Raw genomic sequence first — 24,583 nt, 5'->3', positions numbered from 1 at the left:
TTTGTTTTGTCACAGGAGTAGGGCCCCATGAGGATATTGGTTTAGAGAATAAGCCATAAAGCCTCTAGATGGTGCCATAACTGCATAAATGTCTAGATTTCAGTGATTGCAACCCAGTGGTATCACATTCTGCCTAGAGTGCCTATTTATGTTTTGAAAAATATACAGTCACACAGGAACATATTTTATAGATTAATTCAACTGAAATTAGTGAGCAATTGGATGTAAATAAGAAGCACAATAAATTCCATTAAGTTGTAGGTTGTATAGCCTGATCCTTTCTTGTAGGCCTACCATGACTCAAATGATGAATAACATTATTGTCTCATTAATTAATGCAAAACTCCCAGTGATTCTGCTGAGTTGACCAGGATATGGCTGAAAAAACAAGATGCGAGACTTTAAGAAGTGAGAAGAATGTTGGTGAGAACTGGAATGGCAGAGTGCTCAGTGGGGTACGTGAAAGCCAGTTCTAGACAAAAGAAGATTAGAGACACTGCATTACTAAACAAGACAAAATCAACAGGGAACATAGACGCAATGTCTGCTGCATGTCCACTCCAAAAATTCTTCAGCGATGCCAGAAATTCTTTGGGGGTTTAATAACATCCAATCTGAATAGCTGAGACTTGTAAAATGAGAGAAGATATTTAATATAAGTCAACACACATTAGCTATGGACAAGACTGTGATTGATATCTCACACGTACTTAATATGTAGGGGAGAATGGGGTAAATTGAGATTATTTTTATTCAGCATCACTCTGTCAAGGGAAATATATAATTTTTTCTAACAAAGATATCTACATATATTTCAGGACATTGTGTAACCCTGTAAAGAATCAGAATTAATGTAAACATTACAATTCCAAAAAAGTTGTCTCTTGGCACGACTTACCCCGGGTATGGGGTAAATTGTGCCACAGGACAAGGTAAGTTAAGCCGCCTACACATTTCTATACGCAATGTAATATTACCACCACCATCTTTATTTCCCAAACACAATTCAACACAATCACAATGGTTTTTTGTCTTTAATAATTTGAAGCACCTTTTCACAAAGGCTTAACACCTAACAAACACTTTGTACTTAAAAAAAAAAAACTTTTAACATAGGTCAGGCCCTGTTGTTACCTCATATCCCAGCGATAATGCCTTGCGTTATGCCAGGGAAGAAAACACTTACATTTGCTCAACTTGCTATTGGCTCAACCGTTGGCTCAACTTACCCCAATAGACTGTCACATGGCTATAGAAATGGAAACATTGTGAGTTTAGAGACACAAAGTAACAATAACAATGATTAAAGGGACTGCAGTCAATCTGTTACTAGGCTCACTCCGTCATCATCATTATCATTAGGCATAATTCAAACACAATCAAATCACATGCACAATTCAATCAAACCTCCATTCATTCATTGACATCAGTGAGGAGAGATATATTGGTTTTAACAACAACACATATCTAGGACCAAGTTTGCTTGCGTCTTGCCTGCGTCTATTTGCGAAGAAAATACATTCTTTATAGCTCTACAGTCGTTGTCACGATCGCTGTCGTCGTGGAAATAACTGGACCAAGGTGCAGCATGGTGAGCGTACATTTCTATTATTTGATAAATGTCGCCAACAAAACAAAGAAACGACCGTGAAGCTTACTTCGGCTATAATACCATTAACAAATACAACTACCCACAAATCCAAAAGGAAAAAAGGCTGCCTAAGTATGATTCCCAATCAGAGACAACGATAGACAGCTGTCCCTGATTGAGAACCATACCTGGCCAAAACATAGAAACAAAGAACATAGAGTTTCCCACCCAAGTCACACCCTGACCAACCAAACATAGAGAATAAAAAGATCTCTACGGTCAGGGCGTGACAGTACCCCCCCCAAAGGTGCGGACTTCGCCCGCAAACCTGACACTATAGGGGACGGTCCGGGTGGGCATCTACTTCGGTGGCGGCTCCGGTGCGGGACGCAGACACCGCTCCACCTCTGGCTCCCCCCACTTTGGTGGCGCCTCTGGTGTGGGGACCCTCGTCGCAGGCCCCGGACTGGGGACCCTCGTCGTAGGCCCCGGACTGGGGACCCTCGCCGCAGGCTCCGGACTGGGGACCCTCGTCGTAGGCGCCGGACTGGGGACCCTCGCCACAGGCCCCGGACTGGGGACCGTCGCCGCAGGCCCCGGACTGGAGACCGCCGCTGGAGGCTCCGGACTAGGGCGACGGTCCCCAGTCCGGGGCCTGTGGCGAGGGTCCCCAGTCCGGCGCCTACGACGAGGGTCCCCAGTCCGGAGCCTGCGGCGAGGGTCCCCAGTCCGGGGCCTACGACGAGGGTCCCCAGTCCGGGGCCTGCGACGAGGGTCCCCACACCAGAGGCGCCACCAAAGTGGGGGGAGCCAGAGGTGGAGCGGTGTCTGTGTCCCGCACCGGAGCCGCCACCGAAGTAGATGCCCACCCGGACCGTCCCCTATAGTGTCAGGTTTGCGGGCGAAGTCCGCACCTTTGGGGGGGGTACTGTCACGCCCTGACCGTAGAGATCTTTTTATTCTCTATGTTTGGTTGGTCAGGGTGTGACTCGGGTGGGAAACTCTATGTTCTTTGTTTCTATGTTTTGGCCGGGTATGGTTCTCAATCAGGGACAGCTGTCTATCGTTGTCTCTGATTGGGAATCATACTTAGGCAGCCTTTTTTCCTTTTGGTATTTGTGGGTAGTTGTCTTTGTTCGTGGCATTATAGCCGAAGTAAGCTTCACGGTTGTTTCCTTGTTCTTTGTTTTGTTGGCGACATTTATCAATAAAAAAAATGTACGCTCACCATGCTGCACCTTGGTCCGGTCATTTCCACGACGACAGCAATCGTGACTGTCGTGGCCAAAAGTTTTGAGAATGACACAAATATTAATTTTCACAAAGTCTCCTGCCTCAGTGTCTTTAGATATTTTTGTCAGATGTTACCATGGAATACTGAGGTATAATTATAAGCATTTCATAAGTGTCAAAGGCTTTTATTGACAATTACATGAAGTTGATGCAAAAAGTCAATATTTGCAGTGTTGACCCTTCTTTTTCAAGACCTCTGCAATCCGCCCTGGCATGCTGTCCATTAACTTCTGGGCCACATCCTGACTGACGGCAGCCCATTCTTGCATAATCAATGCTTGGAGTTTGTCAGAATTTGTGGGTTTTTGTTTGTCCACCCGCCTCTTGAGGATTGACCACAAGTTCTCAATGGGAATAAGGTCTGGGGAGTTTCCTGGCCATGGACACAAAATATCGATGTTTTGTTTCCCGATCCACTTAGTTATCACTTTGCCTTATGGCAAGGTGCTCCATCATGCTGGAAAAGGCATTGTTCGTCACCAAACTGTTCCTGGATGGTTGGGAGAAGTTGCTCTCGGAGGATGTGTTGGTACCATTCTTTATTCATGGCTGTGTTCTAAGTCAAAATTGTGAGTGAGCCCACTCCCTTGGCTGAAAAGTAACCGCACACATGAATAGTCTCAGGATGCTTTACTGTTGGCATGACACAAGACTGATGGTAGCGCTCACCATGTCTTCTCCGGACAAGCTTTTTTCCGGATGCCCCAAACAATCGGAAAGGGGATTCATCAGAGAAAATGACTTTACCCCAGTCCTCAGCAGTCCAATCCCTGTACCTTTTGCAGAATATCAGTATGTCCCTGATGTTTTTCCTGGAGAGAAGTGGCTTCTTTGCTGCCCTTCTTGACACCAGGCCATCCTCCAAAAGTCTTTGCCTCACTGTGCGTGCAGATGCACTCACACCTGCCTGCTGCCATTCCTGAGCAAGCTCTGTACTGGTGGTGCCCCGATCCCGCAGCTAAATCAACTTTAGGAGACGGTCCTGGCGCTTGCTGGACTTTCTTGGGCACCCTGAAGCCTTCTTCACAACAATTGAACCGCTCTCCTTGAAGTTCTTGATGATCCGATAAATGGTTGATTTAGGTGCAATCTTACTAGCAGCAATATCCTTGCCTGTGAAGCCCTTTTTGTGCAAAGCAATGATGACGGCACGTGTTTCCTTGCAGGTAACCATGGATGACAGAGGAAGAACAATGATACCAAGCAACACCCTCCTTTTGAAGCTTCCAGTCTGTTATTCGAACTCAATCAGCATGACAGAGTGATCTCCAGCTTTGTCCTCGTCAACACTCACACCTGTGTTAACGAGAGAATCACTGACATGATGTCAGCTGGTCCTTTTGTGGCAGGGCTGAAATGCAGTGGAAATGGTTTTTGTGGATTCAGTTAATTTAATTGCAATTCATCTGATCACTCTTCATAACATTCTGGAATATATGCAAATTGCCATCATACAAACTGAGGCAGCAGACTTTGTGAAAATTAATATTTGTGTCAATCTCAAAACATTTGGCCACGACTGTAGATATAGTATAGGCTGTTTTTAGCCTTTAGCCTTTATATACTGTAACCATATGAATGAATTGGTAGACAATATTCTGGTGAGATGAGGGCAGTGGGAAGGTAGGACCCTAAATGGCGATAATCCAAGAAAGAAGATGAGTAGGCGGCCAGTATGTTGCAGTAAACTTTATTGAACTATTAAAATAATATATTTACAAAAGAATACACACTCACACACACACAATTTTCTACATTGTAGAATAATAGTGAAGACATCAAATCTATGAAATAACAAATATGGAATCATGTAGTAACCAAAAAAGTGTTAAACAAATCAAAATATGTTTTATATTGAGATTCTTCAAAGTACACTTTGGGTTGGGCCATCATTGTAAATAAGAATTTGTTCTTAACTGACTTGCCTAGTTAAATAAAGTTTTTATAAAAAACACAATAAAAATAATTTGGCTCGATGACAGCTTTGCACACTCTTGGCATTCTGTCAACCAGCTTCATGAGGAGTTCCCACATATGCTGAGCACTTGTTGGTTGTTTTCCTTCATTCTACGGTCCACTCTGCAAAGTCATCTGATGCAGCACTCCATCACTCTCCTTCTTGGTTAAATAGCCCTTACACCGCCTGGAGGTTTGTTGGGTCATTGTCCTGTTGAAAAACAAATGATAGTCCCATTAAGCGCAAACCAGGTGGTAGCCATGCTGGTTAAGTGTGCCTTCAATTCTAAATAAATGACTGACAGTGTCACCAGCAAAGCACCCCCACACCATCACACCTCCTCCTCCATGCTTCACTGTGGGAATCACACATGCGGAGATCATCTGTTCACCTACTCTGCGTCTCACAAAGACAAGGCGGTTGGAACCAAAAATCTCAAATTTGGACTCATCGGACCAAAGGACAGATTTCCACTGGTCTAATGTCCATTGCTCATGTATCTTGGCCCAAGGAAGTCTCTTATTATTATTGGTGTCCTTTAGTAGTGTTTTCTTTGCAGCAATTCGACCATGAAGGCCTGATTCACTCAGTCTCCTCTGAACAGTTGATGTTGAGATGTGTATGTTAGTTGAACTCTGTTAAGCATTTATTTGGGCTGCAATCTGAGGTGCAGTTAACTTTAATGAACTTATCCTCTGCAGCAGAGGTAACTCTGGGTCTTCCTTTCCTGTTCAGCCCTCATGAGAGCCGGTTTCATCATAGCGCCTGATGGTTTTTGCGACTGCCCTTGAAGAAACTTCTAAAGTTCTTGAAATGTTTTGTATTGACTGACCTTCATGTCTTAAAGTAATGATGGACTTTCATTTCTTTTTGCTTATTTGAGCTGTTCTCAAATCAAATCATCATATCAAATTTTATTGGTCCCATACACAGGTTAGCAGATGTTATTGCGAGTGTAGCAAAATGCTTGTGCTTCTAGTTGTAACGAACGTCGTCGGGAGAAGGAGAAGATGACCAAGGTGCAGCGTGGTAAGTATTCATAATACTTTTAATAAATACGAACACTTGAACAAAAACAACAAAACGACAAACGAACAGTTCTGCAAGGTGCAATACACAAAACAGAAAACAACTACCCACCAACACAGGTGGGAACAGGCTACCTAAGTATGGTTCTCAATCAGAGACAATGATTGACAGCTGCCTCTGATTGGGAACCATACCAGGCCAAACACCTAGAAATACAAAACATAGAACAAAACATAGAATGCCCACCCCAACTCACGCCCTGATCAAACCAAAATAGAGACATAAACAAGGAACTAAGGTCAGGGCGTGACACTAGTTCTGAGAGTGTAGCAATATCTAACAAGTAATCTAAAAATTCCACAACAACTACCTAATACACACACATCTAAGTAAAGGGATGGAATAAGAATATGTACATAGAAATATATGGATGAGCAATGACCGAGCGGCATAATTCTTGCCGAAATATGGACGTGATCTTTTACCAAATAGGGCTATCATTACCTTACATTACCTTGTCACAACAAAATTGATTGGCTGAAACGCATTAAGAAGGAAAGACATTTCACAAATTAACAAGGCACACCTGTTAATTGAAATGCATTCCAGACCCATCTCATGAAGCTGTTGAGAGAATGCCAAGAGTGTGCAAAGCTGTCATCAAGGCAAAGGGTGGCTACTTTGAAGAATCTCAAATCTAAAATATATTTTGGTTTGGTTACTACACTTTTTTGGTTACTACATGATTCCATATGTGTTATTTCATCGTGTTGATATCTTCACTATTATTCTACAATGTAAAAAGTAAAAATAAGGAAAAACCCTTGAATGAGTAGGTGTGTCCAAACTTTTGACTGGTATATATATATATATATATAATATTCTGCCCATACCAATACATTTATTTTAGGCAATAACTGAAACAATTTATGTAGGCATATTAACAATATTTTGCCCATATCAACGAATTTACAGGCCTATACAATATTTATGGTCATACGTGATTGAATGAAAAGCAGTAAACATACCTGCCCACATGATCGAATGTAGGCCTATATAAAATATAATAGCCATACACGATTTAACGAAGATCAGTAAACATTGTTTCACATTCTTTAATAACAGACTCATGAACACAACCAGGCAATAGTAAACATACACAACATTCTTTCACATTCTTTAATACAATCCTTAAGATTGCGACAATCTAAGTAACATAATATAAAAATCTCCATCAGTTTAAGCTAGATATGTCTGTTTTTTTGCATGGGCTGTGTCTCAATCCACCGCACCCGCATATGTCAGCCTTCTGCATCTGCGGTGGAAGGGAGAAGGGTGCAACTGCAGCCCGTAATTCGGGCATTCCTGCACGTGGGCAATCCTGTATATGCAGGAACCCCTCTTGATACTTCTATTGGTCAATTTATAAGCTATGACTCCAGTACATTGGTGGGAGGCAGGGACGCTCTAGTAGAGTAGAAGGCGGTAATCCACCATAACGTTGGATGCCAACAGCCGATAAACCCCATAGAAGAGGAAGAGGCGGCGGCGGGGGCGACAACTGTAGCTGGTACACACCGGTAGAATGTCCTTCGCCCCTGCCTGTCGGGTACTGTTTTCCCTCAGTTCTGTTAATGACGCCAGGGCCGGTGTTCGGCAGGCGGGAGCGAACGACATTGTGTGCTAGCTTAGTCAGCTGCTCCTAAGGAGTACACAGAAGGCAGGAGGCAGGGGCGACACCGTGTCCTAGCTAGCTAACCATCAAGCTAGCTAGTGCACAGTGATGCTAGCACACAGTGTCACCCAGTCTCCCACCTGCTGTGTACAGGTAGCTAGCGGTAGGCGGGAGCAACACCCTTAGACAGTGTCCTTCGCCCCCGCCTGTCAGGCAAGGTTTTCTCCGGTACACAGCAGGTGGGAGGTGGTCTTCTCACAGAAACGTCTGTAGTGTCCGAACGGTTTGGCCTACGGACTCGCGCGAACACGATGGTGCCGTTTTGCTCTACATCCCCCTCAAGTCCCACAGGACTCGTCTGAAGTCGGTATCCCTGATGTGCCAACTTCTGTCTGTAGCGTCCGAACTGTTTGGGCTACACTGTGGAAAGGGGAGACTGTCACCAACACAATGGTGTTCTCCGTTTTGCTCTATGATCCCCACAAGAGTCACGGGACTCGTCTGAAGGTAACCCATACAAATGGATGAAAATACAGGGGTAGTTTTGTGCCAACAAAAATAAGGAGTTAAATATGCGTCCAAAAAAACTAAAATATTTCTTGAGCTTTCTTATATCTCCAAGATATAGGACAGACACTTCAAAACCTTATTCCTTATGATACATGTTTTTACTGTTCTTTTTGCCATTTATGAAAGTGTTGTTCAATGTGTTTCTATGGGCTATAGTAGTAAAGGCTCAATATTTATTTGATAACTAAAGGTGTACTAATATTCAAAATCAAATAGCTAAAGGATCCATGGTACTGTAGGACCATTTTAAAACAATTCCATATGTTAGCTTAGTAGAACCCTCCCCCAATGGCTTAGACTTTTAGAGGTTAATAGCAATAGGCTACAGCTGGCTTCACAGCTTCTCAGTGAAACTCAATGTATTGTAGCCTCACTCGGACAGTGTTCACTGTAAAAATAGAATGCATTGCACCAGTGCTTTGAACATTTGGACTATATTAGTCCACACAGCAACAAGGATGAACTTGCATGCTAGGTTTAAGATCTCATATTGAAGTTAAAGATAGATACAAGTATCATGAAACCTCTAACACAATTTTTTTTAAATTTGACTTGGTGAAACTTTTTTTACCTGCTTACCCCTTTTTCCATGTGGTTTCTTCCTTCACACACTCCATTAAATGATGGCCTCTTCCAAAATATTTGGTCAAATTATTAATTCATTAATTTTGTGTATGGTTTCCTAGAAACAAGGGCGGTTCAACTTACCCCACTCTCCCCTACAGTAAATATGGATATACAGTTATTATCTTCAGGAGCCCTCCAGGACCTGATACCGAGCAAATGTTTTAGATGGAACCTCTGTGAGTGAAGACAGAGCAGAAGAGCAATACACCCAGCCATTCAGCGTCATCGGAATGTTAAATGTAACAGATCAAACATAATGGTCAGATAGAAAGATACCACTGTTAGTTCACTCTCCACTGAGATGCAGGAGGTTGATGTTTCAGAAAAGTCCAGAAAAGATCAAGAGCTCTTTGTCCTCTCCCTGTGTAAACGCCACATACTTTGGTGGAACAGAAGACATGATTTTTCGTAGACGGCACTCATTATACCTTTGTTGAGATGGCTCCTCTTGGAGAGCTGCTGTGCTGATATTACCTGCAGCCAGACAAAAGGGCAGAACGGGTAGTATGATATAGTTATAGTGGAGGCAGAAGGCGTGCCCGGCTTGTACAGTAGACGCAGCTGGCTGCAAGCCACAGACAGCTGCAGCATGGATCTGGCTCCTTGTCTGTCTGCTGCTCATGGCTTCCCGTCGGGTGGCACCACACCCTGCAGGAGACCAGGAAGACCCATCTGCCAGTCCAGGGCCTGGCCACTATGGTCCTCTCCAAGCTCCCGTCCTTCTATCCTCCCTCCCATCCACCACCCACCCAGGCCTGGCCACAGCCCTCTCCAAGGCCCAGTCCCTCTAGCCTCCCTCCTGTCACCGCTCACCCTGGCGGAGACAGGGACATGCATGTTAACACTGTGACCGGGAGATGGTGTTGATGATAATCTCTACACTGCCCTCACCCTCAGGGCTGTGAATGTGCTAGTGCCAAACACACTGTATGTCCAACTCAACAGAAGGTCTCTTCAACAGTAAGGTCTGTTCAGGCATTCTAATGACAGACTAGAGCAGTGAGTCCTGGTATATTGATTAGATTGCCTCCATAGCTGACTTACAAAACAGTGCACAAGATGAGAAATAAAACAGACAAAAGTTTCATGATAAATTGCATTGTCAGAGTTATATTAATCGGGTTGGATTGACATGGTATGATTCTACCCCATTTATCCAATTTCCTTTTCTTGAGCCTGTCATTTGCAAAGGTAACAGACCTCATAGATAAGTTTCCCCTCTGTCGCGAGAGGAAATGTGTCACATATCTTCATTGTAAGAGAGAGCAGTGTCAATCTCAACTCTATGTGAGGGAAGGTCAGAGTGTCAGTGTGTTGAGACCAATGACTAGAATTCTCATGTGCTCTGAGGAAATTGCTACTGTAGGATTAATCTCACTCCCTGGCCTTGGTGAGCCAGTCGCTGGTAAGGAGATAGGCCTATACAGGCCATGTTGTACTGTCGCTCCAATCATTTCCTGAAAGCTTTTGGCTTTGTGAGGAAGATCCACAAGAAAAACACGGCAACGGCTGTGTCAGCGGGAACTGCTGAAATTGTTTTCCTTCAGCACCTTATCTGTGGAAACAGAGGTCACGGGTACCATTTACAAAGAGAGACAAAAATAAAAGGTTAAAATATAATTAACTTTTCAAAGATATGCTAGTTTTCTGATATGCTTCAAATTTTTCTAGTCTTGACACATTTCACTGTAAGGAAATAAAATAAAATAAGCTAATAAAACAGTTTTTTTTTTATCTTCAAAGTCATATGTTTTCAATATATCCTTTAATTTGTCTTCCAATTGTTATTGATAAATGTAACTCTCAAAATGTATGTTTGTATAGAGCAGGAGCAGCTCCCATTGGTCAAATGAAGTACCTCCAATACAGACTCCACAGTGGATTGGTGGGGTGGGGTGTTGATCAGCAAGAAAGAGGGAGGCAAAGACAGTGAAACAACATTTTACAGCCAAAGACAATTACTTCGGGGAATTCTGTTTTAGGCATAGAGATCCTATAACGTAAATGATGGTAATTTATAACAGTTATTTTTTGTTGTCATGTTGCTAGGAAATGAACAAGCTCTTAATAAGCAATTGTCTCAGCTCTGAGGGTGTGTGTTTACTATGAGCAAGAATCCAGAGAAATACAACAGACAGAGATCAATATAATACCACCTCTCCTCTCTCACACCAACACAGAAAGTCAAAACACAGAAGAATTCCAATGGAAGTTTTTATTTAAAAAAGTAATGAACAGAAATAATGCTTAAGTAACAATGCACTGAAAAAAATATTTTTGGCTTTAACAAACTCTACAAAACAAAAATATAGAGGAAAGTTTTCATAAACTGGACAAGTTACCACTGGCAAATGTGTGGCACATGTAAAAAAAAAAAAAAAAAAAAAATCTAATATTTACTCTCATATAGATATCTCTATGAAAATCCTTTGTTTCTTCAAACGATCTGTACAAAACTTCTCTCTTCATAAATTACTACTTTTCAATATAACTGAATGACTGTTTAACATGATGGTTAATTAAATTAGCTTTTCTTTCTTTATGCACCCTTCCAACTCTTGACCCAGACGCAGTATGGCACTTGGTTCAGACATTACTAGCAGCATAACCCTCACAAGAATTCAACAGTATTAGTTATCAGTCTCAGGCGTTTCACAGAAATCTCAAGTATAGTCACAATGGCCCTTTACTTTGGTAACTCAACTCAAGCTGACTTCAGAGGAAATGCTGCTGCAAGTCTGTCTGGACTCTGACAAAGCAACAATGATGTTCTCAGGAGCACAGATCCAGGAAATACCACAATTTTCAGCTTTTATTTATCTTCAACCACTTTTATTAGCCTCTGGAATCTGGAATTGTGATGAAAGCAGCAGTTCTACTTTTGAAACTATGAAACTGAATTTCTGAACACAACTAAAACACGCTCAACGCACAATTTTCCTCTGAATGATTATAATAATACGTCATAAAAAATAAAACAATTATTGTGAAGAAAATCAAAAAGTATTAAAAACAACCTGAAAGGAAACAAGTGTATATTGCCAGCTCCTGAGCATGGCGTTTGGTCTGGAAGGGCGGGCTGGACCTGCTAACCCGGCTCAATACAGAGGAGAAAGTAAACTCTGAGGTAGATAACTGGTCGGTCTGTCTGACCATCAGGCCAGAACATACCATCTATTGGCCAGAACACAGGCTTCTGGAAGACAACTTAATCATAAAGCCTGTTCAAATCTACTATGATAAAAAATTATCAAACTTTAGCAATAACATTCTGTTGCACAATGTCAAAACAAACTATTATTGTATTTTTTGTAATTTCATAGTTTCAAACTGTCTTCTTTCCTGGTTTATTCAATTTATAACGTTGAATTTTCCATTTTTCTGTAGTGACGAAATCAGTGTGTGGCACTTGTTGGATCCAAATCGTCCTTCATGCTTGTTTGTGTCCATATTTTCCCATAAAACGTATGACAACTGAATGTACATGTACAAAAAAGGCACATTCTCCAAACTGCAATCTAGTCTGGCAAAAAGTCAATTACATCCTGGTTAGAGAGAGAAATGTAACTATTTCCTCAATTTACTAGCTCACAGTTCTTTGGTGAAGTAAATCATAATTGAAAGTGCCGAGCTTGTTTGTTTCCTATCAAAGAGCTGGGTGCAATAAAATCTACATATTCATCTCAGTTTTTCCCCAACTAAAACTCCATTAAACGTTTGCCGTAAGTTGCACTGGAAGGCTTTGATAAATCGAAGTTTGCCTCTTTGCATTTCAACTGAAAGTGAAAAAGAACAACAACATCCCCCAAAAGACACAACCACGCCCTCCCTTATTCCATCCCCACCCCAAGAAGCTCATTTTAGGCTAATCTACAACACCAAGTAATCAAAAAAAGGCAAGATTCAAAATGTGATAATTCAACAGAATTTCTAGCACATTCAAACAACCAGAGACATTTAAGGCCCTGTGATTATACAAACATTACATCCTATTAAAACATCATCAGATTTAGAGGGTAATTTCACTCTAAACATTTTTTTCTCAAAAACTTCTACTTCAGATTCATTTTCAGAGGGGAAAAGCAAGAACATTTAAGCACAGCAGATTTATTTTGCTATATCCAAAGGAAAAGCCCTATTTCGCTGATTTACAAGGCAATAGCTCTCACCGTGACTTCCTCATTTCTAGCCTAGGAGGTTGCCTATACAGCTACTGTGGTCTAGATGGAAAGATCAATCTAGACCACTAAGATAAATCACTTTACAATAAGAAACATTTAACACGTCACCATAGCAACACTCACACAGCAAGCACAAAACATCATTTTCAAGATAAATAATAAAACTTCAGAAAATTCTATTTCAGTACAAAATAAAGAGGAAAAACTCAATTATAAAAAATATTAACAAAAGACATCTTTACTATCATGCACCATAAACAACAAGTCACATGATCCTCTATAGGTTCTTGCATCCATGTGACAATTCTTGGTAAAAAATAAATGTTCTTTCTTTAGTAAAATACAACTACTTTTTCTTATTTTTTTTGAGAATTTGAATCCTTTGATGAAATTAATCACTTATTTGCACCTCATGGGACTTATACCAAAATTGTCTCACTTGTTTTTCTTATCACAAACAAAAGTAAATCATTGCAGAATCTGTACAAAATGGGGATAAATCCTTAACGCACAATCCATCACCAGAAGCAGCCATGATTGTTTCAACTGTCATCCCACTCTGTCTTCTGGGCTCCTACCACACCTGAGGACACAACCAAGACAGTCAAATGATTGTACACTCTGGTACTAAAGCCTTGTGCACATTTGCAGTTTGAAGTGACTTAAATCCTATTTGTTTGCATATCCGATTCGAATCTGTTCTTTTTCCTGCAGTCTGAACAGCCAAAAAGCATATTTCAAGCCACATTTCAAACCTTGGTAGGTCATTTGAAATCAGATACAAATCTGATTCCTGGCCATGCGACTTGTGTCTGAACGGTCAAATGTGATGTACTTGCCCAGAAGTAGTTTTTAGACTGTTATTTGGCATATCTTGTTGCTCACTAGCTACTCTGTTGACAGTTTGACAAGATCATGTGGTAGATAACTAGCTTGTTAATTGTTTACAAACAAATTAGTGAACGTGCTAGAGAGCTAAACAGCTACCTAGCTAGCTAGTTGACTGCTGTGGCTAGCCAAAAAGGACTCGTTTTGAAAGTTTTATCATCTTTCCTATGAGGCTTTAAAAGTGTCCTTACACTATGATTTTGAACATTCAAAGATCATAAGGTGAATGCACCAATTTGTAAGTCGCTCTGGATAAGGGCGTCTGCTAAATGACTTAAATGTAAAATGTAAATGTAAATGAAACTGGGAAACGTCCATGGCAGGCATTGTTGTTACGTTAGCTTGCTATATAACCTCTTGAGTGATAGGAAGCACGAGCAGCACCACTAATTAGCTTGCACCACTGCGCACACAACAGTCATTACTATGACAACTAGCCATGTCAGCAAATTACTGCTGTCTGAACACACACAAACCCCAATTTGGTCAGTTGTAACTTGCTGTTTGGTCAATCAGAATTTGAAAACTGATCATTAAGCAATAAGGCATGAAGACCCGGGGATTATCGTTGCGAATAACTCCCGACTAAGGGTTGTTCTTAGGCCCAATGCGGAACGAAAGGCCTGGGGAAACAGCCCTTAGGAGGGAGTTATAGGCTAGGACGATTCCCAACATTAAAAAAAGATGAACAATATGCTTTCATTAAAAACGTTATTTTAATGAGTAAATTCATTTTCTTTCATCCTTCCACCAGGCGATATAGTCTGAGGAAAAGCCAGTTGTTAGTTCTGAGATTGTGAAGTTGCTAGCCAAACAGGCAGGCCATTCATTTTATCCATTCTATCTGCAATGGTTGCTATGCTAGACAAATCATTGGCATGCAGCTACATAGGCTAGCTACTTCTGCTTTGCTAGCTAGCCAACTAAAACTAACTCACAATCACACCAGGCAGCTGAAATGACAGCAGACTATGTGCATTTTTGTTTGTTTTACCTTTATTTCTATTGCCATTTCTATGGATATATCCATTATAATGATCCTGATAAATGAATTCACCTGGCTCAGAGAAGCTGTCAGTCTCTTTTGGAAATGTTCATATGGCACAGGGGAGATTGCAACATTGTTGCACAGGTCGGAGAGGCAGGCAGCAAAGTTGAGACAAACCTAATGCTAGGCTTACAAGCATGGGGAAATTTACATTTTTGTCATTTAGCAGACACTCTTTTCCAGAGCAATTTACAGTAAGGAGTGCATAGATTTTTGTACTGGTTCCCCGTGGGAATCAAACCCAAAACCCTGGTGTTGCAAGCGCCATGCTCTACCAACTGAGCCACATGGGACCATAAGGTCTTAATGCCTTTTTCCAGGGGAGATTACGTTTATGAATGGCCTGGCTGGGCTGTGACACAGTGGATGCGCATTGACAATTTACATGGAACTGTTAACAGGCATTGCCTGGGGATTGTGGTGAATAACTCCCTGCTATCAACCAATCAGCATCCAGGATCCAAACAATCTATTTCATCCACAACCATATAGGCTAGGCTGAACACCCTGGTCCCAAATGGCACCATATTAGTGGACTTAGTGCACTAAGTCTGACCAGAGTTCTAACTGTACTCGTGCACTATATAGGGAATAGGGTGCCATTTGAGATGCACAGCATGTACGACATAAGAAAAAGATCCCACGCTGACTGTACCTCCGTATTACTTGGTTTGTTGGTAGGTGTAAGGGGAATGATCACCGGATGACTCCACCTGTTGTTGCTGACTGTTGTCCTGGAAGGAAAATTAAGCAGTTTACCATCTATAAATACATGAAGTGTTATCTACATGAATTACCTCTTTTATCTAGCATCTATAAACAACCAAGTTGTAAGTATAGCTAAAATCTTATGGGCCAGTTTCACAGACCTAGTCCAGGACAAAAAATCATTCTTAATGGAGATTCTCCACTGAAATAACTTTTGAGTCCAGAACTAGACCTAATCTGTGTCTGGGAAACTGGCCCTATAGGTACAGCTAAGGTACAGGACAGCATAAAATATGATTCATGAATGGTAAGCTAATCACAAACCTCCACTGGAACATTTGTGGTCTGCATGTGTGTGTACTGGGGAATATAGGCTCCTTGCATAGAGTTGGCAGCCATGTACTGCACAAGGAAGGACAGAACTGTGTTAGCATTAATCCATCTAAAATGCACTATATACAATACAGATTCCGACATCAAATGTACTTCTGGGGCCGTGTGTAAGCGTCTCAGAGTAGGAGCACTGGTCTAGAATCAGGTCCGTTATCTTATTTATTATGATCTAAATGGCTAAACTGATCCCAAATCAGCACTCCTACTCTGAGACGCTTGACACATACGGCCTTTGCTCTAATTATACAACACATGAACACAGTTTAGACGTATTTGAAACCTGTGACCCCAGATCGCTCACCGTTCCTGTGCTACCCATGGAGAGATGACTCATCTGCTGAGTGAGAGGGCTCATCATGGATGTAGGCTGTAGTGACATAGTATGGTCCATAGAGGGCGATATCACCGCTCCCTGGGACAGAGAGTGTGAGAGGATGAGAGCACGGTAGCAGAGGCACACAGACATTCATGGAACCTATATTTCTTTGTACGTATAACAAATAAATGCTACACACATCCACGAATACCATGCAAGTGAGAGACAGTGGAGTGAGAGACAGTGTAAGAGAGAAAGAAGGACAGACCGGCACGCTAATTCCTATGTAGTGCACTCCTTTTGACCAGAGCCCTATGGAACCTGGTCAAAAGTAGTCCACTGAAAAGGGAATAGGGTGCCATTTGAGACGCAACCATCCTGTTAAGTCTCTGGAACTAGTCAGGGCAAATAGGTGGAGCTGGAGAGCATTGGAATAATACCTAGATTAAACCCTTCCCTTCCTGAATCATGTATCATTCCACAAGGGCATGCCCTCTGTTAGGTTTCAGACCGAGAGAGAGAGAGAGATCAAGTGAGCTCAGTGTGTCAGACTTCATATCCTATATCCACAATACAAGGTAGCTGGCCACACTGACTATAGAAGTCACTGGATGTATCCCAAATGGCACTCCATTCTGTATATAGTGCACAACTTTTGACCAGAGGCATAGGCACTACATAGGAAAGAGGGTGCATTTGGGAAGCAGCCACTGACAATCTTGGGTTATTGTTATTTAGCAAGCTAGAGGCACATGGAAGTACTTGTAAGAAAAACACCCACTGGGAACCACTATTTCCTTGTAAAAGCAGGTACAACTATACGGCACAGGACAACAATTACTCATCTCCCTACCAAATGGAATCAGTCATCAAACACCAGATGTTTGAAGCGCTTCCAACTAGTCCTGTGGTGAGTGGTGAGCATCACCAAGAGAGTCAGGCATCCTGGTTCTAGTATTTCTCTCAACACCGTAGTGCCAGTAAATCCCAGAGTGCCCAGTCACATCCTGTATGTGTGTCCTCACTACCATCCATCTTCATTTTTCACCAGTGGTGAAAAGTACCCAATTGTCATACTTGAGTAAAAGTAAAAGATACCTTAACAGAAAATGACTCAAGTAAAAGTGAAAGTCACCCAGTAAAATTCTACTTGAGTAAAAGTCTAAAAGTATTTGGGTTCAAATATACTTAAGTATCAAAAGTAAATGTAATTGCTAAAATAGTAAGTATCATAAGTAAAAGTATAAATCGTTTCAAATTTGTAATATTAAGCAAACCAGACAGCACCATTTTCTTTTGTTACGGATAGCCTGTGGCACACTCCAACACTCAGACATCATTTACAAAAGAAGCATGTGCTTAGTGAGCCCGCCAGATCAGACGCATTAGGGATGACCAGGGATGTTCTCTTGATAAGTCTGTGAATTAGACAATTTTCCTGTTCTGCTAACTATTCCAAATGTAACGTGTACTTTTGGGTGCCAGGGAAAATTTATGGAGTAAAAAGTACATTATTTTCTTTGGGAATGTAGCGAAGTAAAAGTAAAAGTTAAAATATAAATAGTAAAGTACAGATACCCCAAAAAACTACTTAAGTAGTACTTTTACAACACTGCTTTTCACCTCCCTAGTTCTCCTCTTTTCTAAACATAGAGCAAAGGGAACACCTGCAAACAGCTGATCTACACCTGCCCAGAGTAAGAAAGAACAGAAGAGAGAGGAGAGAAGGGCAGGAGAGAAGGAGAGGAAAAGCAAGACATTCCAACAAGAGGAGAGAAGAAAAGAGAAAGGAGAAACATTACATTCCAAGGTGAGGGAAGAAAACAAGGATAGGAGATGATGAGAAAATAAGCAGGGGGCGTGACAGAGAGGGTCAAGAAAGGTCGTTTATTTGGGCTTACTGGGTGCTGCATGATGTAGGGCTGGTGAGTAACCCAGGAGGGATTCTGTACCTGGAACATCACACATACACTCTGTAAACACACTGGCACAGCACAGGGCACAGGGCAGGCACAGGGAGAGAGCTATTTCAGGAGCTCACATGCCTCTGTTTGGCTCAGCACTATAGAATGCGTCCCAAATGGCACCCTATTCCCTATAAAGTGCACTAATTGTGCAGTACTTTTGACCAGATCTCTATAGGTCATGGTCAAAATTAGTGCACTAGGGGATAAGGTGCCATGTGGATCACAATCCAGGGAGTAAGGCCATAGTGACCTCTCACAGCCCCAGCCGTCTAAGGAGAGCCCTCTGAGGTAAGTGTCATAAAAGGTTAATACATACATATAGACCAGGTCAATTACAGAAAGTGTGTATTATGTCTGTGTAGAATAGTGATGCTACTCAAAGTCATGCAAACCCATCCATCCATATCAATTGAATGAGGTAGATGCCAACCTGGTACGTGGAGATAGGTGAGAGATATGGAGACATGGACGTTTGAGCAATCATCCTGTTTCCGATGCTGTATGGAGACGCATAAAATCTGTAGAGGGAAATTCAAACGTTTCTAAAGTCCTACACGCCACAAAATGATAAGACTTTGATTTGATTGATTCCTTACTCACAGTTTACGACAACAACAACAAAAATGCTGAATTGACATAATGAAAAAATGGCAATGTGAACACAGTGGATTTGTTGCGGTGGCTCTTACCCGTTTTGCATAGCCGCTGTGGTGTCGTACGTGAGGGTCATTCCAGCCTGGGGACATAGAAAAGAACAAGAGAGCTAAAATGAGACAAGATAACGCATACCCTGAGGCAACCCACACACACAGTCACATTAGCCTTAAACAAATCTCCCCTTGACACCTGTGGAGACTGATTACTGTACGTACACCTCATAACTCCGTCAAAGAGTTCTAGGTATACGATTTAACCTTGCCGTCTGTTTATTAAAACTGGAACTAGACTGATTTTTACACATCTAAACACCATTCTTATAGATGTGCTCTTCCCGTGTGCAGCAACCCCACTCCATCTAACATGCATGCTGAAACGAAAGGGCAGCAGCACTCACCAGTCTAGCATCGCCGTCTCTAGCCCACGCACGGCTATTCTGCAAAAATGTATACTGGCTTTGCCTCTTTTTCTGCCCGCCGTCAGCAAACTTACACAGTAAGGGCTCCGGTGGCACTGGAGAGAAAGAAAGAGAGAGAGAGAGACAAAGGGAGAGAGGGGCTTCACAATCACACAAACACTACTACAGTATGCATGGTGCGGTCTGAATCACTTACGGGGGAGGCAGGTAGCCCAGCGGTTAAGAGCGTTGGCCCAGTAACCAAAAATTCACTGGTTCGAATCCCTGAGTAAACTAGGTGGAAAAACTGTTGATGTGCCCTTAAGCAAGGCACTTAACCCCAAATGCTACTGTAAGTCGCTCTGGATAAGAGCGTCTGCTAAATGACTCAAATGTAAATGTTACTATACAGTCATTCATGGAAGCTGAGTGTTTTTTAGCCCATTTGTCAGCTGGGGCCCTGTAATCCCTGTCCTTTCCTAAAGGCGGCAGGGCCAGTGGACACTATTTCAGTCGATTAATCCAATTAAATAGCTTAAACTGGCAAATAAGGCAGCGCTCCAGCCACAGAAGGCCGCTCTTCACTCTGCCTCTTAGTAGAGCGTCCATGGCACCTGATTCACTAGGGCCCTGGTCAACAGTAGTGCACTATATAAGGAAAAGGATGCCATTTTTGGACACCTGAAGGGACCACAGATCCGCTGCTTGACCACTCACTGTATTGGTTCACATCCCAATGAACCAATAGGCAATCCACCTTTTACTGTCATTTGAAGCTGTTTAATAAAAGAGCGAACCCTTGAGAGCCAGGGTGACAGGGTGAACAATTATTGGTTCTTAGAAATCAGTCCCTTACCAGTAACTCCAGGTGGTGTCTTAATAAACTTCCCGTTGAAGTGAGAGATAACGGAATCACATTTCTCTGTCGACTCCATCCTGAAATATGCAGGAGACGAGAAGTTACACTGCAGAATCGCATGGTGGCATCCTACAGTGCTTTATGCTTTAGACTGAATATAAATGCAGACCTTCCAATAAATGCTTTTTTAATGGGTCAATATCCTGGGCTTTAATCTTGGTTGCAGGTCCTAGAGTGCACTTGAGGTTCATATATATTCATATATAAATGTAATGTAGTGAATATATCTCTGCTCTGGATCATTGGTAACACGCATGCAGGCAGGGACTTGACCACACACCCTCTCATAGACAGACAGACATTCCTATGAAGCAAAGATAGTGTTTCTGCTTTGTGAATCAAGGGCCTGGCCTCCCTTTCAGGTTAGTCAGTCAGGTGCCCTGTTATGTGAGCGTGAAAGGTGGAGGCCCACATTAACACTATAATTACACCATCCCAGTCATAATGAAACTGATCTTCAACTGGCACTTCAAAACATTAACTCTTCATTGTCCATTAAAATCCACAGCTAACCACAGTGTGTTCACTCATCCTCTCTGGGGAAAAGTGGAAATACAATAACTCCTGGGCTATAATGGCCTATAATCAAGCAATGTAGTTGTGCATTTTTATTACGTGATAATACATTTTTAGTCTGATCTGTTTGTGCTCTTGTAAACTCTGTTGCTATCCATGCCAAGCCAAACATTGGTTTTGCACGACAGTGAATGACAAGGAGTTGGCGTGATAGCACAAATGGACCGGCACTTAGGCTATCAATTTCAGTCACGTGAATAAAAACACCATTCAGGAATGTTGGGTTGTGGCTCCTGTTCATTCTACTACTAGTGGCTGACCTTGCAAAGCCCACTCCTCTACTGGTTCCATTGGAGTCCCTCAGTATTCGGGTAGAGATGACCTGGCCAAAGGGCTTGAGCATGGTCTCAAGCTCCTGCTCGTCCATCGACAGCGGCAGGTTGGAGATATACAGGTTGGTTGGGTCTTGTTCTTGTTGCTGCATGGTGATAAAAGACAGGAAGCATTGACGTGTTAATGGCACTTAAGAACAACCTTGACACACCTGGAAAAAAGATCTCAAACATTTCAACTCCGTCTCTTTATTGGCATCAATTTCAGTTTCAGGCACGGCAGTCATATCCCTTGAATAATTCCTACTCTCTGTCTGTGTCCCAAAATGCCCTCTATTCCCTATATAGTGCACTACGTTTGTCCAGAGCCCTTGACCAGGGCCCAGTGGTGCACTGTATAGGGAAGAGAGTGCCATTTGGGACACCCTGAGACCTCTTAGACTACCGTGATGGGGTTAACCCTGGCCATGATGCCTCTCTCGACATCCGCTGTCTTTGTCTGCCTGGGTTTTTAGCTAATAAAGGGTCACCATGAATAGTGATTTGCATGCAGCACACGGCTGGTTGAGACCCACATCAGCTGATTTCTTCCTGTTTTTCAATAGCATCAGCAGAAACATAAGACACGGCTACGGGTCCCCGGGGAGCAGCCGCTCACCATTAATATTCATCAGCGTCCTGCCGCATTCAGAGCCCAGCCTAACACACTCGATTGGATTACTAAGTTAATACGCTGACAGAGAAATCTACATCCAACTATTAGGAACAATGAATTGGCACCACACAGAACAGCAGAGCAAAGCACCCAGTGGAGGTGTTCAATCAGAGGGATTGGTGAGGAGTTGAGGGAGGGATGGATGGAGGAAGGGAGGAGTGTGTTTCAGCACTCAGCAGCAAAAGGGTGTGTGTGTGTGTGTGTGTTCTGCTCTAATAACTGTAAAAAGCTCTCTAGAATGGAAAGAGGGGGTGGCCATGAGCAACAATCCTCCCTGCTCACCACGCGCACGCGCACACGCACACGCACACTAATTATATTCAAGGGCAAAAAGACTGCCGTACCATTTTATCCTTTATGGCTTACCTAAAGGGTAATGGTAAAGCCTTCATCCAGTTAAATGGCCTTTAAAACATTTATATTGAATAGGCCACAGATATCCATTCAGGATAACAGGCTGCCTACACAGGAAGTATGGAATAGACGATATACGGAAAATCAAACTAACTTAGTCAACACACAACCTGTATTCCACAGAGAATTCCACTAGTAATGTATTCAGTGGCTCAAAGGGAGGAATGAGTGTAGGATAATTACCACATGGTTTACCCGTGAGTCATCCCGAATGGGAGTTCTCTTAGTATAAGCCCCGACTCAACTCCTAACTCCGCCATCATCTGACAGAAATTAGAGACAAAAAAGCCTTTCTGTGCGTGTGAAGCGGCTCTTAAAACGCAGGGACCGAAATTTGGCAGCAAAATAAGACATCTGTTTGTGCAGCAGCAAAACAAGTAATGTGACTAAGGCGTGCTCATTGAGGGTTATGTCTAGAAGGGATACAGATTTTGTCAAAATGTACTTTTTGGAGCAGGTTGAGGAGAACTTACGGAGCAGGTTAGAAGGGCCAGTGGCGGCTGAGGGGAGGAGGAGGGGAGGGGTGGCCTGGCAATTTCTTGTCTAGCCGGAGAGGGAGTCCCTCCAATTCTGTGCTTAGGCCACAGGTTTATTATTACGATCATCTGTTCATGTCCAAAATAAGTGGGAAAGTAGACCTCACTCATCTGTCATTACTAGGGGATGTTCACTTCATCCTAAACAAGTTTATCCACTTACAATATTATGATACAGACACATTGTATCATTATTATGTTATATTGGACTCCTTCTGTAACATGTTAGAGAGGGAGAATAGAAGTATGCAATCCATCTATGAAAAGGAACATATCTAGGTGGAAATACCATTAGGAGAACATTTTCAACAGGAAACCCTCATCTGCTGACTTCCCACCCACCTGCCTTTGAAATAATAATGAGTGAATGCCTATTAAATGTTGCCCGGGCAGAAAGAAAATACCTTTGTTTGGGGAGTTCATTAAGCCCAAGCAAGCCCTGGTAATAATGAGAAAAAGTTAACAGAAAAGGCTCCGACTTTTAAATGGCCTTTACCTTGAACAATGCCTAGATTAAATGTAGGCATTCCTCACAAAACGGCTTTATTTTAATGAAAAGTTAAATAGGTGCACAGAGGCATGTCAAAAAGCAGAGGATTTTGAGGATTCCTGTTTAGGCTTTGCGGGCCTGATTTCCACAACTATAACTGGCTCGGTTGCCATGGCAATCTCCAAACGATTTACATCCCTTTCTTCTGTCCAAGATTGTAAACTACCTTGTTCAAAGTTATTACAGCCCCTGCTGGCCCTTTGAAGACCAACCATGTGAATTCTCTGCCCAATTGACTCCCACCAGAAACTGGCCTCAAAACTGCTCCAGTAATGCTTTACCCAGCTCAGTCTGCCTGACACATAGGACTTTCAAAGGACATTCTATACCAGAATAAACTAGCTACACGTACGCTGTTCATAACCCTTTCATTACAGTCGGTCTAGTAAGTCAGGCCTTTTTAAAGTGACACAAGCTGGTGTGACTTCAGTGAGTAATGCTGCAGCAAGCTAGATCGGTTACACGCAGAATGCAAGGCTCATGACTCATGCTTCTCAAACTAATATCCCTCTTCACCACTTAGTCTTATTCAAAGTTTCACATTACTTTCATCCTCTTTTGCCTCCAAATTTCCACAGCAATGCTTCCAGGAAGCTTGAGAAAAAACCTAATGGCTCATCTAATTTATACACTTTACTTTATTACACTGTAAACATATACTGTATGTTTATACAAGCACATGTGAATCATTTTCCAGTAATCTTAGAACTAAGATTCTGTGAGACAAGAATATTCGGCATTGTGTCAAAAAGCAGCCTTCACCTGTCCTGCCTAAAGCCAAGGGGATCAAACTTGTCTCAGTGCCAGTCTGCACTGAACCCATTAAGACTTTCCAGACCTGGAACACCGTTCATTGACCGTTACATCTTCTTTGGATGTGGAGCGAGGAAACAGGAAAATATACTGTATTTCCCAACAATTTGTCCCTTGGTTGGTTGTGCTCGCAAAGCCCAGTTGGCCGGAGCCAGGTTTGGAAATGCCTACCGGGGAACAGTGGGTTAACTGCCTTGTTCAGGGGCAGAACGCTAGTTTTTTTTTACCTTGTCAGCTCGGGAATTCGATCCAGCAACCTTTCGGTTACGGTCCCAATGCTCTAACCACTAGGCTACCTGCCGCCCCAAGGCTAGTGAAAAAGGCTAGTGTAGGCTAGTGTAAATGAGCCCTTTGAACAGACAAGACGAGCCTCCTTTAGAAAGGACACACTGGATGTGTCCCAAATGGCACACTTCCCGATATAGTGCACAACTTTTGACCAGGGCCCTAGTGCACTAAATAGGGAATAGGCTGTCATTTAGGACACCGCC

The 24,583-nt window shown here is 42.4% G+C and overlaps 1 protein-coding gene across 10 annotated transcripts in view; it reads right to left on the bottom strand.

The window, feature by feature from the left end:
• Nucleotides 1-10,946: 10,946 nt before the first annotated feature.
• The window catches only part of LOC139546911 (RNA-binding motif, single-stranded-interacting protein 1-like), a 47,511-nt gene continuing 33,874 nt past the window's right edge, over nt 10,947-24,583 (bottom strand). For 8 of the 10 annotated variants that reach the window (XM_071355854.1, XM_071355855.1, XM_071355850.1 and 5 more), the window contains 10 exons: nt 21,053-21,210; nt 20,154-20,233; nt 19,298-19,413; nt 18,933-18,979; nt 18,674-18,761; nt 18,178-18,228; nt 16,262-16,372; nt 15,892-15,969; nt 15,515-15,593; nt 10,947-13,506 (listed from right to left, as the gene is read on the bottom strand). In XM_071355854.1, coding sequence (XP_071211955.1) covers nt 15,522-15,593; nt 15,892-15,969; nt 16,262-16,372; nt 18,178-18,228; nt 18,674-18,761; nt 18,933-18,979; nt 19,298-19,413; nt 20,154-20,233; nt 21,053-21,210 — 801 coding nt within the window. In that variant the 3' untranslated portion in view covers nt 10,947-13,506; nt 15,515-15,521. The remainder of the gene's footprint in view (nt 13,507-15,514; nt 15,594-15,891; nt 15,970-16,261; nt 16,373-18,177; nt 18,229-18,673; nt 18,762-18,932; nt 18,980-19,297; nt 19,414-20,153; nt 20,234-21,052; nt 21,211-24,583) is intronic. The other 2 variants (XM_071355852.1, XM_071355849.1) reach the window with 1 other exon arrangement.

Source organism: Salvelinus alpinus, chromosome 20 (assembly GCF_045679555.1).
Source record: "Salvelinus alpinus chromosome 20, SLU_Salpinus.1, whole genome shotgun sequence".
In the NCBI taxonomy this organism is placed as follows: domain Eukaryota; kingdom Metazoa; phylum Chordata; class Actinopteri; order Salmoniformes; family Salmonidae; genus Salvelinus; species Salvelinus alpinus.
This window is presented reverse-complemented; position numbering and strand designations above follow the sequence as displayed.